The sequence below is a fragment of the Exophiala xenobiotica genome, assembly GCF_000835505.1.
Source record: "Exophiala xenobiotica strain CBS 118157 unplaced genomic scaffold supercont1.2, whole genome shotgun sequence".
Lineage (NCBI taxonomy): Eukaryota > Fungi > Ascomycota > Eurotiomycetes > Chaetothyriales > Herpotrichiellaceae > Exophiala > Exophiala xenobiotica.
The window spans coordinates 4,599,557-4,615,735 of record NW_013562493.1 but is presented as its reverse complement, the minus strand read 5'-3'; the positions used below and the strand labels follow the sequence as shown (position 1 = coordinate 4,615,735).

Sequence of the window (16,179 nt, the reverse complement as noted above, 5' to 3'; positions counted from 1 at the left end):
CTGCTTGTGTCTTTCCTCTAACATTTGCCCCAACAACCCAGTATCCAAGTCTACCTTGACAAGACTTCGTATCGTCATCTTTCCTTTAAAACTATACCACTGTACTCCACCCCATATAAGAAATGCAAGGTTCTGAACTTCATACTTTTCCTGCCATAGCAGCCCACCCTTGTTCCTTCTTACTGTCCATTGCCAATTGCCCCAGCCATCCTCTTCCTCATGAAGTCAAAGAAAGCGAACTGACTCGGTGTCGCACCGTACTCGTAGACAAACCGACTAGCCATATAACTTCCAAAGATAGACTTGAGATAATTCTCCGGCACACGTTCCAAAATCTTCTCTAGGCCGACCTTGGCTTGCAACGTCCTAGGAAGTGCTTCTTTGAAGACCGCCACCCGCAGTGTCTTGTTATCCCAAAGCTCTTTGAAATTCTGCAGTTCCTCGTCTAGCTTGGTGATGGCCAGTGACAACTGATCGGACAGTTGAGACCGTGACACGCCCGTCTTCTCGTTTTCTCGCCAGATTGCTTCGAACTCGAGTCTGGCGTTGTTTTGAATCGTCTCTTGCACTTCCTTGACGTACGTTTTGTAGAACTCCGGAACAGTGCCATCAGCGCCGACACACATATTCTCGATAAAGCCTTGGTCGTCAAAGGACAAACTTGCCAGCACCTCGAGTGAAGACGAAGTAACACCTCCTTTGTTGGCAGAGGCGTCCTTGTACAGGATGCAGCCGGCCTTTTCGAGCCGGAGCTTGGCATCCTGAGTGATGAAGAGGTTGGCACCCTCAACGATATATGGAATTGTGCATTTGCCGTCGACAATCAGCTTGTTTGCCGACGACAGGTCAATGGACTCTGGACGACCGCCACAGGGGACAAACAAATCATAGTGAGATCCGTCGCGGAGATGGAAAGTGTTTCGGAACGTCATGCCGTTGTTGACCTTTTCGCCTGATGGCAGCGTGATGTTTGACTCTTCGACCAAAACTCGGTAGCCTTCGGACGACAGTTTCGAGACATCGTAATCCGAGATCATGACCCGCTTCTTGGCTAAACGTATCAGTTCAGCACGGTCAAGGCCAGCAGGGTCAACGAGGACACCAGATCCGTCAACGATGGCAGTGTACTTCTCATTGCCGAGCAGGATCTCGTTTGAGCCCAAGTCGCCGTCCGGTCCACCAGTCTGTAGCTTTCTGACCTTGCTTGGATCAAGACCCAACTTGCGGTAGATGCCGAGCACATATTGTCGGACAGACAACGTCGTCATGCCATATGCGTCATGAGGAATACCTCCCAGCTTAGGACTTTTGCCCGTGAAGAAAGACTTCCACCAAGGTGCACCTCTGGCGCGCGCATGCTCTGTCGCCCAGTCGACCAGATCAGCGGTGTTTTCATCCGGACCCATAAACAAGATCTCCTCCTGTCCGTGAAGATCAACGATTGGATCCTTGATACCGGGACTCGTGGGTTTCAGCAGGAGATCCATTATGCTGTCAATGTACTTCTCAAATGCCACACGAGCCTTGTCCTGGTGATTGAAATCTAGCAGGATGACGCCCTTGGAACCACCCTCGGGAATGTCTTTGTTCTTTCTCTGTTGAGTATTTGCGAGGTTGTAGTTCTCATCGAATTGAGTTCTGGCATTGATGGCGTAGAGTTCCTTGTTGCGAGACTTTACAATTCGAATACCACCACGAGCAATATCCCGGAATCGTAGGTGGAAGCCTCTGAATTCTGAACCAATAACCACGAACATACCATACAATGGCTGAGGATATTCGTATTCCGGCAAGAAGTCTGTGCTTGGCTTGAGTCTGAAACTGAGGGCGACCTTTGTTGGCGTGTAGAAATTCGTCTTCACAACGGCTCGGTTGAAGGTCAAGAAGTACTGCATGACCATTTCATCGTGCTCATTGTGGACGGTTTTGGAGATCAACTCCGACAAGCTACTGTCGTCAAGGACCTGTTCCACGTTCAGTCGAAGGTAGCTGAGCGTTGGTATGAAGTCGTCCTGTTCGCCCCGGGTTTGAACATAATGCGTATTTGCAAATGAAAGGTACAAATTCCTGATCAGGTCGGGGTATTTGTTGATGATTTCGAGTATGTACTCTGAAGTGAAAGTCTCCGTTCGAAGTCGCTTCTTGATCTTGGCCAGCAGCTCGGCATTGGTATTGCTGTCGCCTTTTAGTGCTGCGACCAGCGAGGTATACTCGGAACCAAGGCGGTTGAGGAATTGCTGCACAAATATATGGACGCAGTGCGCGTAGATACTTTCTTGCAGGCTCAAGTTGCCACTAGCAAACTGTCCTTGTAGCTTGTTTTGAGGAATGCAAAACAGCAAAGACACTTCTTTGATAATCTGGTGAATGGCCGCTTCGATGGGAGGGTGTCTAGGTTTGGTAACGTCGGCGCTCGCAGGTTTGAGGTAGAGCGAGATGACCGTGATGCCATTGGAGAATTGCTCGACATACTTTCTGGAGCTTGTAACCCCGTAATAGTGGTAGAGATCGGATAAGGCGCTGTAGACACCCAGTGCGGAGCCTTGTCGGTATGCAATGACTAGTCTCTTCTCCCTTGTACCTTGCATATCAAACATCTCTATGACGGGACCAGTGCGTTGAACTGCATATGTAATGATCTCCTGGTAGATCTCTTTTGTGTTCTTGGTGGCCTTCTGTAGGAACCTCTTCTCGCCAATCTCTTCCAGGTCCGTCTCGTCCGGCCTTGGGTTGGGGTTCTTGAACTGACTTTGGTAGACAAAGTAGCAGCGAAGCGACTCATCTGGATTCTCGGGCAGTGCGTTGTTGGACCTGAAGGATTCGACACGGAAGCTGTGGGCAGGTGTAGACCCGTCGATATATTTCTCGTCGATTCTCTGCTCGTATCTTGGACCTTCGATTATACTCACGCCTGGCTTGCTCGTGTCAATATAGACCGCATGGTCAGCCGCCTCTTTGGCCAGTTGAATCTCCAGCTTCTTGTCATCTCGAGCGTAGGCTGCTAGTTTTGCAGCATACAAGGAGAGGATATTACTCGCGACAGCCTCGACGGACTCTGTGGAGAAGTACATGTCATCAATGCCCAACGCGCTGTAGAACCATTCTGTTTCGGAGGCAATGAACTCGGTGGGTAGGAAGCCTTTCTCTTCGATGAGGTCCATAACTATAATGGGGTCAGTACATGGGCAGTCTACCACGGGAGTCTCTTGCTTACCCTCTTCCATCTGAGCCTTCTTCCCTTCAAATTTCGGTGCCACATAGCCTGGCCCATTGTGATCTGCACCAAGTGTGCGGTGCAGGGATACGTTGGAGCTGGAGGGTGAGGCTCCTGGAACTCCTAGCAGTGTCGGCTGAGGTGAGGGTTGTCTTCCTGGTGTTCTGATGACCTGCTCGACAAGTCGGTGCTTAGCTGGGTTAAGCACTCCTTCGCCGTTGGTAGCTGGACCATCCATGTTGTATGTCGAGTGAGTAGAGAGTACCCAGTACAAGGGACAATAGAAGCGAGTGACACAAGGAGATGTTGAAGGATGAGAGGAGACAGGAGGTGGTTTGGAGGGTTAGAGTAGTATATCTGGCTCAGCTATTTGGTCTTCGTCAGTACCAGTCGAACGCTGGCAGGGCAGACGTCTAGTTGGTATTTGAGATGGCACAATGTCCGCGTGGTTGATGTTGGTCAAGGCACGGGCTTTCCATTCGGTAGCCGCAACAGCCCTTTTGGTCTTTTATCGTCGATAAGCGACCAAAATCTCACCAGCTGAAACACTATTCAATCTAGGGGCACAGATCACTGCACAAGAGAATTCGGCCTTTGAGGTTCCTTTCGATACGTGTCCTTTGCTCTAGCTATTTATGTTGAGACACATTGCGCAAAGTTTTCCTCGTCTTGCATCACATGGTTGCAAACAATGACCCTCCGAAGCGAATGCAGGAACTAATTACGCACAAGCGTCCCCCGCAATTGGATCGCATCGCCACTTGACAGCTAAGTGACCAGATTTTCCAGGCACCGGCTTAACCACATACATGTTAGTTGCCTCAGGGGGCGAGGGCAATCCCTTGATAGGTGGCGGGGCGGCTAGCTGCGGGCGAAACGGGTCAGAGTGGTTATTCTTGGCCAGTAACAAGTCAATGTTGTCAGAAGAACTTCGACAAAGCCTGCACAATTGAGTAAAGAAATGTCGCAAGGCGCTGGTATTGCATGTGTCTTCCGATAGTGCAGTACGTTGACTCCGTATCACCCCGAAGACTGGCATGCTTGGGACATAGTATACCTTGGATTGACACCATCCAAAACATAGGTCCCAGACCCCAATGGCACAAGTCAAATCAAATTCGTGGCCTGTGTTCTACAGCTTCTTCTTCCGCGTGACTTGCCAGCGAACTGCTCTCCCCTTCCCGACCGGTTATATCCACTTCTCCATCTTTGTTGGGGTCATAGGCTGCGATAGGCTTGCTCTGGAACTTGGGGTCGGGCGTCCCTTCAGCGCTCTTGAATATCTCAACTTCGTCGATGGATTGACCATGGTCAGGATAATCTTCTTCCAGCAAGCCGCCGTGCTCTTCTTCTTCACCGTGCTCTCTTTCATGCTCGGCGTCATCAGCAGGACCCTTGTAGTTTTTGATGAACGTGTCGATAATATAGTATTGCAGGGCATTCATGATCAGCGGGAAGATAAGCATGACAAAGGCAATTTGTAGAGCCTCGTTGCCTTCCGTCCATCGGAGTGCCCAGTCACCTACTCGTCCGAGCCAGGGGCACAGGTGAAAGATCAGGAAAACACATGCTTTCATTCCCAACAGGCCTAAAAAATAGATAAGACACTGCTTAAGCCACCAGGTGGCTCTTGGCGGAGTGCCGTAATGCCCAGATTCGATTGACTCTTTTGGATTTGCCAGAGGTGTGTAACTAGCGCCGATGGTAAGGATCTTCAGGATACCAATCAATATCGGAATCCCAATCGTTGTATCAATGGCCAAATTGAGTAGATAGAAAGAGCAAGGATTGGGCTGATACACATCAGTGACATCCGCTGCGAATGTGTTTGCCGCCGCCTGAGCAATACTCTGCTCAATCTGACCAGAGGAAATCATCGACATGAGAAGATTTGCCAGATGCAGGAGGATCGATCCCACGACTTGTTTTGAGACGTCAAAGGACCAAATCTTCAGCGGCCGCTGCGGTCGTTCTCTCCATCTCTTGAAAACCAAAGATAACAACGCAAGAGCGCCTAGAGCGCTTTGAATGAGGATGGCGAAGGGCCCGAGTAATTTGCATTCGCCATTACTCTCGTCGTCCGAATCAGCTATCGACGCGATCGCTGACGGCGCAGCTGAAGCCAGCGGTGACAATGATGTCTGTGCAGATGAGGCGGCAACTGTTGCTATTTCAAACAGGAAGGTAGTGGTGGTTGTCATGATGCTCGTGGGTAAAGGCGACGCTGAGACGATCACATCATGAACCACCGTCGAGGAGGCTAAGAGATCAGGAGGCTGCATGAGCAGAGAAGAGGACGCGTGACTCTGTTATTGTAAGGTCATTGGTTTAAAAGAAAAATATCTCTCAGCCTGCTGAGAGGTCTTGATGAATCGTGAAGGGTAATGGCAAAGAAGGCGCTGCCCATTGTTTCCTAGGGAGGTCTAGGTGGTCGCAGTATTGACGCAGTGGCCATCATGTGAGGCGGGCACTGGCGGGGAGATGCCAAGTCCATCGTCATGCGTCCGCCTTCGTATTTCAGTACGAGCTCGTACTAACCAGCAAGCCTGCCTAGTAGTCCAGAGAAGTCACGCCTCGGTAGGGTATTATTCCACTGTGGTACTTACGTATGTACCCGTGGACCTTCCTAGAGCGAAGGTGCTCAGAAACAAAAACACTGAACAGAATATGTCTGTCCTGCTTCTATCTCCTACACTCATAACTGCGTACAAAGAGCCCAGAATCGGGTCTAGAACCGGCGGGTATCATAAAAATCAATCCTGAACCGCCAACCTGAACCGCCAACCAAAGGCACACTCCGAAGGGTATCATGATGCGAATCACCGGGTGAGCTCAACCAGAACGCCGTCTTCATGTCTTCGTTACATATCATCTTCTCCATTCTTGTTTCCAGGGTTCAAACGTCCAATCTTATCACCAGAGCCAAGCCAATTCTTGATGACACAGGGTGCCGTTTCTGGACCTTGACATATCTTCTTTCTTCCGAGATGCTTGAATTTGGGACCAATAGGTCCGTTCACGTAATGGTACTGTCCGGCAAAGCGATATTGTCTCTTGTCGCCGAGCGGATAAAACTTGTCACCCCAGTGCCCAGCAAAATGAAACCATTCAGTGGGTGCGCTGGAAGTGATGTTGGAGGATCGTAGGTTTTCGGTCTTGTGGTCGTAGGTATAGGTGTGGGCATTCAGGGACGGATCCCATAGCGGACCACGGTCGGTCAAGTCGTGGAGAATACCCCAAGGTAGGATGTATGGGTGTGTTCCTGGAGTTGCATACATTGCGTGCGTTCCGTACGCAGAATAGATGACAGGTCGTTTGCCGATCTTCTCGACAGCGTCATAACTGTAGGCAGATCCAAAATTGTGTTCACTGAAGAATACAGCCTTGGGTTGTCCATGTTGGAATCGAACGACAGTGTGTTCCCAGTCGCCTACATGGTTGCCGAATCGGACGTTCAACACCACATTGCCTAGATTGAAACTGTAGAAGAAGAACCAGAATGCATCGACAATGCCGTGTCCTTTGTTGATAGTGACCAGAACGGCAGGGGCGTCACTTCGGCCGCCTCGAATCCTGCCCGGCGCATTATCTTGAAGCATGGAGCGTTTCAATTCGAGGTGTACCTGGCGTGCAGCCTTCTCTGCTGCTGATTGGCTGGTGAAAGACTCACGAAAATCGGCTGCATCCTCCGAATCTTTCAGGTCAGGCGCAAACCAGTCTTTGAGATCATACATCGCGTCCTTGATGCCTTGAGCATAGGTCCGACCAGGCTTGTGGACCCACCCGTCATTATCTTCGAAAGCATCATTCGGGTTTGAAGGCTTGCTGGGAATGTTCTTTTCACCCTCCAGCCATTCTGGCCGTTCCTCAACGTCATCATTGCTGGTCAGAAACACCCAACGACCATTCTGCCACTGGTTCAGCTCGTCCAAGTTCTGTAGGTTCAGGTGTTGTTCTCCAGATTGAAGTCGCGTATAGTTGAGTGTAGGTGTTACGTGGAACAGATGTTCCGCAATGTCACATGGCCAGAACTGCTCTCCGGAGTAGAGGTGAACAAGTGGTGCGTGTTCCATGACATAGTCAGGGATCTCTCTCAAGACACGCTCATCGTCTGTCCAATCCTCCGGCCTGTCATTGCTTTCTGTCCATGCATGCTGCCAGTCCCAGTCTGGTTGGTGGTCAACCAACTTCTTAGATGTGTGCTGCATCAAAGGCCGATGTCCAAACTTGGTGGTCTCTGAAGCATAGTGTATGTGTGTACCGCCGCAGACTGCGAGCCAGCGACAGGCTTTCCGGTCTAACCACGACCTAGACGTAGCCACCCATTTCGCTTCTTCCCGATCTTCATCTTGCCAAATGAAAGCTTCAGGGTTTGTCGCCTTCAGTATGCTGTTTATGCACATGTAAGATATTATGGTTGACAGGACACCTATAGTGGCCTTGACCTTGGTTCCACCCATCTCCTCTCCGTGCAGAGACTTGTCTGTTACCGAGTCATAGAGGGTGTTGTCTGCTTCAGGACCTGCCGCACTCGACTCAATCGGGACCACGACGGAGGTAGGTTCGAGATCAGTCGGGTCGTCTGTATCAAAGGGCGCCTGCGCTGTTGAGAGAATGTAATCGTGGACTGTCGGGCTGGCCGGAGTCTCTACAAAGCGAATGGTGGGGAGGATCGAGGAGCCCGCCGTCGAGGTATATATGGTGTTTGTCAGCCGAACTGGGCCGGCATGATGCAAGGTCATAGACACTGTAAGAGCGAAAGCCGAGAAAAATTAGCCATCTTATCACGAGTGCTATAGATCTGACATAAGGGCAAGGTATATGACTGGGTAAACAATGTTCACCACACGGATGTTGCGGCCAGGGTGGAAACAGGGTCTGGCACCGTCAAGGCTGTCGAAATGCCTATCGCAACTGCATGGAGCCAACACCTCACGAAAGAGGGACCTGTATCCGGGCTTAATGACACAGCGAAGCTCCGCCGTTATGCAACATTAAGCCCCGGTCCACTGCTGAGGATGAATAATACCACGATAGTGCAGTTCCGCCAACATCCGCCTAAGGCCCGGGAGGACTCGCCTTGGGATCTTGGGGAGACGGCTTGACGTACTAGTAGATGTGATTGGTCAAATGGACCAACCGGCGAGGGCCGTGCGATATAGCGGTCTGGTGTCTTGGGGACGATGTGCTAGCATTCACCTATCTCAAGTAGGTTTGGGGGTATTGATAATAATTGATGAGACACATCCCTCGCTCCAAGTGCCACGATGGATTGTGAAGAGAGGGTGAGACGGGTGGAAGGGAAACAGGCTTCGGAGGTCCATCTGAGGCTGACTGTGTCTGGGCCGTGGGCCTGACTGATGACATCGTTGGCTGAAGAAGAAAATCCCCCAAGTCCGAGCGCTAAGCTCAATCGGCCATAGTTTGTTTGTGACGATTCTTGCTCAGTTCGAGTTCATCAACCTCCTCACTTGGTCATGTCTCACCTTGCCTTGACAAGTTGGCATTCGATACTTGCTACTTACCTGGTAGGCAATTACTCCTGCCCGTTTGACCTTGACAGGAAAGGCACTGCCAGCTTTTGGGTATTGGGTTAGCCAACATCACTCAACACGGACACGGAAGCAGCCGAGTTTCAAGCCGCTTTTTATGCATATCACGTGTTCACGTGATTGTGGCTTCATCCAAAACCCACCGAGTCCAGATTTCCTTACCTGCAATTCGACCTCTATTCAGACTCAAACAGCCATGATAGAGCAATATCCTGAATTCTCACACAACCATGTTCGCAGATGATGAGTATGAGTATGAGTATGATGAGAACGAAACAGAGGTAGGAGATGCATTGAGCACAAACTCGCTTCGCTTTCATTTTGGCGGTTCCTTATATCTTCTGGACAGACATTCCTCGTGGATCTTGACCTTTCGTCGGTGAATCAAACTACCCGCGCAAGAGTTCCTGGAGCGCCTAAGCGGGTGATCCCTTCCAAGAGAGCAGCCGACGACTATCTTCCGCAATCGCCCGATGGACCTGAAGCCACTCCCAATCCAACAGAGAACCTCGATGCAGGCACCAATGGACCTACGACAACTCAGGGATCACCATATGGTGAGGCAGGAGACGAAGGTCCCGGGATGTCACCCTTTAGGGAGACTGTCCAGATTTTAGACCTCCACTCTACCAACCCGATCGTTTCCTACATGGGTCAAGTATACAGCTGCATGTGGACAGATATGATTGGCACCAACATGTTCTTCACTCATCCTGGCTCAACGGCCCGTATGGACACTTTGCAATCCACTGACGACTATGATCTGATCGGAACGTCACGGATCAAACTCGTTGCTGAAGGGGCAAAAGTGGTGAAGAGCAACGCGCCGGGTGAAGGACTCCAGGAAAAAGGCGACAACACAAGACGACAGCGAGCCGGATCGGATGACGTTGTGGATGGTAGTAGTCTGGGAGATTTCCACCGCTCAAACCCCAAGGTGAATGTGCAGATGAAAAAACAGGCATCATTCCTTGAGAAATTGATGAACATCAAACGTCAACGTGGAGAACAAGACCTTGTCCGAACATACGTCAACGAAAGATCTGTTGCAAGAGAGAAGCCTGCAATGCATGAGACTATGCACGACGAGATAGACGACTTGAATCGACAAGTGATCAGAGGAGATGCTGGTGCTCTCACGAGGCTTCAAGAAATCTATTCTCGACTAAATGAACAAAACCAGGACGGAGAGTCCCAACAAGAAGCTCCAACGCTGGGCGATAAACCTGACTGACACGACCAACTCCCATATTTTTCCAACGCTTGGTGTCGCTAACCAGAACTCCAGCCTTCGGTGCAATATTGCCAGAATGCAAACCTAAGAATGACAATGCAGAAGTGAACCCATAGGTTGCAGCCAGCCACCACACCACGCTCCAAATGAACCGAAACGACCAAGAATGTAAGGAGGAAGATGTCGTTTCATTCGTCGTGCTTATCGCGGTTCCAGTGCACTGGAGATGGTGGAGGAGGTGGAGGTGAATGTTCCGGAAACTGTCTTCGCTCAGTGTAAGAGGCATATTTGGGTCGCGGAGAGGCCTCAACAGCTTTTCGGATATCTCGGCTCGAGGTCTCAGATGCGAGGACCGTTGATCGATAAGAAGATCGATGCATGGCTTCGTGCGGAGCAGGCATTTTCTCGGTCGTGCAAGGATGATCTGTATATAGGCAGCTGCGATGCTGGCCCTCCACAGTCAGCGCTCTGCAAGTGTTAGGCTGATGCTTACATGGAGATCAACTCACTTGTCGGTGGTGTGCTTCGCAATGGTGATCGCCGGCTATGTGCTGCAGGTACTAGGTACAGCCGATGAGGAGAATCGTTGTGATCAGCAGGGATATCTGGGACTACTTATGGTCTGTGGCAGGCAATGGGTGGGTGAGAGGAAAATTCAGATCAGGAACAGGGAAGTCGGAGTTTTCCAAGAAGAATTGACGGCAGTCAAATACCCCCTTCGCCTGGAGAAAAAAGAGTCTGGGACTTGTCGTTCAGAAATCATGGCGGTGAAAGACGACGTGGGATGTCACATTTCAAACGAATCCGGCTGGCCAGTCGACCCCAAATGGGCCAGAGCTGTTTCCCCGTAACCACGAGGGCGGCTTCTTGGGCCTTTGGATCCTGGATCCCTTGCTGGGGCAGGGGTAAATGAATGGGGAGCTGACCAACGCCGCTTGCATTCATTCATACGAGTATGATTTCCATCCATTTGCTATCTCCGGTTCTCTTTTCTTGCGGCCTAAACGTTTTGTTGTGGCTGTTTGAATTGTGCCGTTTTCGTCATCAGCCTGAAACATGGCCTTTCGCGGAATGCGTTGACACATTGCCCTCGTCGTGCTTGTTGACCGGGGGATCTCCTGGACTGGTATTCGATGGATGGCATGATCGATCATGTCCCGTACTTTCTGGGGCTTCCCAAAGTTCGGAAGCGCCAGGACAAGGAACTATTACTCTCCGCGTCAGCTAACAGAGACACTGGTGCCGTCGGAACTCAGTAGCCAGGAAGTTACTTCCCAGAGCCAGGAAGTTACTTCCCAGAGCCTGGAAGCCTGGAGGAAATTCAAGTTCCCCATCCCACGCCAGAACGTCCGCATCCGATGCCAGAAGTAACCGAAGCCTGCTTAGCGATCGTTTTAGGCCCCAGGGTCCCCATCACAATCCCTGTCTAGGTTGATCAACAGATGCCGCCGTCTGTTGCGGCAATGCGGCCGGAACGCAAAGCATGGGGCTCCCGCCACAAACGCAACGGCCCTTTGCAAAGTTGGACGGGGGGATGGCGGCTTTGCTACCGGATGCGACCATTCAGATCCATTTGCGTGGTTTGCACCAAGACATTCGTCAACTCCTTGCTTATTACCGGCAAATGATTGATGCGTACGGAGTAACAGTTGTACAATTACAGGCCGAGGTCAGGAAATAATCTGTGTGAGATGCCCAACAAGGTCTTCCCTGGCACCCTCGAGTCCGAAAGTCTATACGAGGGAATAATGACAAGTGATCATCATCTTCTCTTCATGCGCAGGCCCTCGCACTGGGATGGTGGCTTCTTCGGTTGTGTCACCTTCCCCCTTCGCCGCCGATTACCTCGTACGACTGGACCAACTATCATGTTGTCAATTGTCATGTTGTCTGCCTGGCGTGTGTAACCCACTGCCTTCCCCGGAGAGCCCCGGAAGGTGTCCTGCTGGCGAACGGGGAAATTAGCAAGCGGGAACCCTAGACTTGGTGATGAGGCTTAAGATAGGCTGGTCGCCAGGAAAGCCATCTACGCCATAGCTAGTTGCGCAAAGCCTCGGCCGTGGGAGCACAGTACCAGCGTCTTTCACTGCTCAGGCCTCACTGCAGGTAGATCTTCGGTGTTGGAAGGTATGGCTGTGCTCTTGTCCAACATTTTCGACCAAGTTGCGGTAAACCACCTCCCAAAAGCCTCTGGTGGAGATGTCGCGAAGGTACTGTAGGAGATGTAATTCAGGACCTCTCAGTAGTTCATGCTACGGATTCTAATTCCACTCTATCGCAATTTTCGCCGGGCTCCAACGAGCCAATCTCGAAGTGCCATGGACAGAATGTGCAAGTTCTGTAGCAGACCTTGGGTGCCCACGGTGCCCAACTTGAAGGCCTCACGTGAGGCTTGTAGCATGAGGCACCTCGCAGGAGTTACTGGTGCCGTTCTCTTGGGACAGACTTGTCAGGATCTCCAACCATTCAAAAGAGCACAGCTGCACGCACTCGACACATAGAAAATGTGATTGTCAGACACCGAATATTTCGACATCTCCGAAGGGTGCTTTTGGGGTCTCAAGCCAGTGCATGCTTGATGGAAAGAGAGATACTTTACTCGATGATCCGGTGGTGCCTGTGGCATCTCAAAGGTAAGAACCTATCTGATGCATTCAATTGTAAGGGGGGCTCACTTGGGCTGTAAAAGGAACAGGTGCTCATTGGCGAAATGCGGCCGCGTCTGTCAGACAGAGCCAAAGAATTTGCACAGCTGCTGCAGGTCCTTACAAAATTTTTGTGCTACACTTAAGATCTATCCTTGTGTTGCAACAACAAAGGCCGTCTCTGTCCTCAATTCCACTTCCACCCTTCCTAGGACACCAGCACTCTCTCATTCAGTAGACTAGGATAGAGCTTGCAGCAAAAGGCCGAACATCAGTGCGCCTGGTTGGAGTTATCTCTATCTTCCTCCGCTTGCTCGACGCTGTGGTTGGGATCGTCTTTTCAACCTCTGGACTGGAACAAGCCTGACACAACAGGTGAAGAGATATCGGGTCAAACTTCTCCCCGCTTGACTACATCACGAGTCTGTCACTTCTAACATAAGGCTGTCACCTGCCTTTTTACGACCCTTTTTCGGACCACATCGCACAGTAAAATGGGTAGGTACGTGGTGGGCGTGCTGGGTGGCGGTCAGCTGGGTCGTATGCTCGTCGAAGCTGCAAACAGACTCAACATTGAAGTTGCGGTATTGGATAGTGAAAATGCTCCAGCCAAGCAGATCAACCGAATAGCATCTGACAAGCATGTTACTGGGTCATTCGCCAAGGCCTCAGATGTCAAAGAGCTCGCGTCCAGATGTGATGTTCTCACATATGAAATTGAGCACGTTGATACGAAAGTCCTAGAGGAGCTGGAAGGTGAGAAAGCCTTCGTTGATGGCACTGAGTGGGGGAGAATCCAGCCAAGCTGGAGGACCGTCCGAGTCATTCAAGACAAATTCCTACAGAAACAACACTTTGCAAAATTCAGCATTGCGACAGCCAAATCCATCGCAGTTGGCACGTCGCATCCTCAGGGCCTCAAAGATATTGCTGACCAACTTGGCTACCCTCTCATGCTGAAATCGAGAACAGAGGCATATGATGGACGAGGTAACTATCCAATCAAGTCGGTATCAGACATTGAACCAGGCTTGAAAGCTCTGAAGGATCGTCCTCTGTACGCTGAGAAATGGGCTCATTTCAAAATGGAGCTCGCAGTCATGGTCGTCAAGACCGCGCAGGAAGCGTCTATTGAATTCTGGCAGTCGAGTACTCTGGCTTACCCTACGGTCGAGACTATCCATGAAGACAGTATCTGCAAGCTTGTGTACGTTCCGCCAAGAGACGTCTCGAAGAAAGTGATACAAGCTGCTCAGGACCTTGCTCGACGAGCTGTTTCGACTTTTCTCGGGACCGGCGTGTTCGGCGTCGAACTCTTCCTCCTCAGCGACGATAGCTTAGTTGTCAACGAAATCGCCCCAAGACCACATAACTCAGGCCACTATACCATTGAGGCATGTCATATGTCTCAATACGAGGCCCATATCAAAGCCATATTGCCCGATATGGCTCCCCGGATACGGCCTGGCGCGACAAGCCTACTGGTTCCAACATCAGCGGCAATCATGTTGAATATCCTCGGCGGACCACAGCCCGACTCTCACCTTCTCGTGGTGGAAGCCGCTCAGGATGTTCCCGAAGCGAAAGTCCATTTGTATGGCAAAGGCGATGGACGACCGGGACGTAAGATGGGCCATATCACGATGATCGGCGCTAGTATGTCGGAGTGCGAGACAAAAATGCAGCCTCTTATCAACATGGTCGACGCGTTGCGTGCTCATCGCACGGATACTTCACCAGCTTCTGCTGCGTCGATAGCGAATACTGCTGCGGAATTAGGGAAGAGCAACCCTGCGCCAGCCCCACGACCGGTCGTTGCGGTTGTCATGGGCTCAGATACTGATCTGGCGACATTGAAACCCGGTCTTACGATCCTCGATACGATGGAAATTCCCTACGAAGTGCACATCACATCTGCTCATCGGACGCCGCAGTATATGTTGGATTTCGGCAAGGCGGCTGCTGCGCGTGGGACCAAGGCGATTATTGCTGCTGCTGGCGGTGCGGCACATCTTCCTGGTATGATGGCATCGGAGACGTCTGTTCCTGTTATTGGTGTGCCGGTCAAAGCGAGCAGTCTGGATGGGCTGGACAGCTTGTTGAGTATTGTGCAGATGCCGCGGGGCGTGCCTGTGGCTACGGTTGGCATTGGGAATAGCACGAATGCGGCGATTCTTGCGGCGAGAATCGTGGGCACGAGTGATGCGAAGGTGCAACAGTGGGTCGAGAACCATTTGCAGAAGATGGATGATGAGAACATGGAGAAGGAACACCGATTGCAGAGGGAGGGATGGAAGGTGTACAAGAAGTTGGATGCTTGAGATGCTACGGTATTGAAGCTCCACTGCATGGAACGCATAGAGAGGAGCCTGGCTTTTAGGAGGCCATACGTGCCTGGCGGTGCTCCTGGCTGAAATGCGCAGGCTTGAGCGAATAATCCAATGTCTGACCTTGAGACCAATGCTCCTGTGCTTGACATGTTATAAGGTGTGCTTGACATGTTATAAGGTGTGCTTGACATGTTACTAAGGCCATTGACTTCCTCAATCCGACTCTCCGCATAGCCTCCCTGATTCACTTCGCCTTGCCTTTGCGCCCTTGCGACTGCGCAACACATCCCTCGAGTGCGAATGCAGATGATAGCGAGCGTTGTGCTCCCCGACCTTGTAGAGCCCCGGACTCATGTCATCAGCAGCAGAACTCCGTTCAGGCGCTTCCCAGTGAGCACTGTCCCAGCTTTGTTCATATATCAGAATTTTGCCGGCAGTATCAGTTGGCCTTTTGGCCAAGTCATTCGCCGCAATATGCGCCGGTCATTCAATCCCATGTTCCCGCTTCATGCGTTCCAGGTTCTCCTGCCTGGCCGCGATGTCTTCTTTGGCCTCGACCTTCATTTTCTCAGGTTGGTGGTACAAGACCACGAGGTAGCGATTCATAAAGTTGAACCCGTTTAGTTTGTCGCAGGCTGACTTCGCGTCCAACACATCATTGTACACCACGAACGCTGTGCCCTTTGTGGTATTCGAATTTCCTACCCTGATTTGAAGTACATGTCCAAACTTAGAGAATAGAGCCCATAAACTCTCACTGTCAACGTTGTATGCTAGATTCTTGACGAAGAGGATGCGGTTGGCCTCGGGGGCGAGTTTGTTGCTGCGTGACATTTTGAGCAACGGTTATGGCTTCAAGGAGGCTTTGCGGTCGTCGAATAAGTATTGGAGCGTCCGCGAGACTGTGGCGAGAGTGTTTTGAGGATGTCGTCGTTTTCTGTGGTTGGATGCGCAGCCTTGTGGTCAATATGCAGACTGCGCTTTGCCGAGACAATCCCTCCTGACTCGACACTGGAAGGTGCAACGGTGCAAAAGGAGCGGAAAAAAGGCTACGTCCGTGAGGAGCTCAGAGACTGTGAATAGTCGTGCAGTACAAGACTCTTAACTCGACGACTGTGTGGTGCCAGATTCCGGGCGTGTTGCGGACAGTGGTCAAGATCTGCGGCGAGGAAGAAAGTGACGGCGCAATTCGACAGTAACAACT

At 51.1% G+C, this 16,179-nt stretch overlaps 6 protein-coding genes across 6 annotated transcripts; 2 read left to right on the top strand and 4 right to left on the bottom strand.

Annotated features, from left to right (window-relative positions):
• Nucleotides 1-179: 179 nt before the first annotated feature.
• PV05_03938 (uncharacterized protein) lies at nucleotides 180-3,452 on the bottom strand (the record flags this gene model as incomplete). Its single annotated transcript, XM_013464621.1, has 2 exons — nucleotides 180-3,163; nucleotides 3,215-3,452. 2 exons carry the CDS (start codon nucleotides 3,450-3,452, stop codon nucleotides 180-182), a joined length of 3,222 nt encoding a protein of 1,073 aa, XP_013320075.1.
• Nucleotides 3,453-4,326: 874 nt separating this feature from the next.
• PV05_03937 (uncharacterized protein) lies at nucleotides 4,327-5,415 on the bottom strand (the record flags this gene model as incomplete). Its single annotated transcript, XM_013464620.1, has 1 exon — nucleotides 4,327-5,415. The coding sequence occupies one exon, from the start codon at nucleotides 5,413-5,415 to the stop codon at nucleotides 4,327-4,329; it is 1,089 nt and encodes a 362-aa protein (XP_013320074.1).
• Nucleotides 5,416-5,870: 455 nt separating this feature from the next.
• On the bottom strand, nucleotides 5,871-8,172 carry PV05_03936 (uncharacterized protein). The gene has a single exon (XM_013464619.1). It carries the CDS (start codon nucleotides 7,954-7,956, stop codon nucleotides 6,076-6,078), a length of 1,881 nt encoding a protein of 626 aa, XP_013320073.1. The 5' UTR covers nucleotides 7,957-8,172; the 3' UTR covers nucleotides 5,871-6,075.
• A 550-nt stretch (nucleotides 8,173-8,722) lies between these two features.
• On the top strand, nucleotides 8,723-10,958 carry PV05_03935 (uncharacterized protein). The gene is made up of 2 exons (XM_013464618.1): nucleotides 8,723-9,047; nucleotides 9,116-10,958. The coding sequence occupies exons 1-2, from the start codon at nucleotides 8,997-8,999 to the stop codon at nucleotides 9,998-10,000; spliced, it is 936 nt and encodes a 311-aa protein (XP_013320072.1). The 5' UTR covers nucleotides 8,723-8,996; the 3' UTR covers nucleotides 10,001-10,958.
• Nucleotides 10,959-12,798: 1,840 nt separating this feature from the next.
• Nucleotides 12,799-15,102, top strand: PV05_03934 (phosphoribosylaminoimidazole carboxylase, ATPase subunit). Its single transcript, XM_013464617.1, has one exon. The coding sequence runs from the start codon at nucleotides 13,140-13,142 to the stop codon at nucleotides 14,964-14,966; it is 1,827 nt and encodes a 608-aa protein (XP_013320071.1). The 5' UTR covers nucleotides 12,799-13,139; the 3' UTR covers nucleotides 14,967-15,102.
• PV05_03933 (uncharacterized protein) lies at nucleotides 14,951-16,132 on the bottom strand. Its single transcript, XM_013464616.1, has one exon. It carries the CDS (start codon nucleotides 15,807-15,809, stop codon nucleotides 15,459-15,461), a length of 351 nt encoding a protein of 116 aa, XP_013320070.1. The 5' UTR covers nucleotides 15,810-16,132; the 3' UTR covers nucleotides 14,951-15,458.
• Between the last annotated feature and the right edge of the window lie 47 nt (nucleotides 16,133-16,179).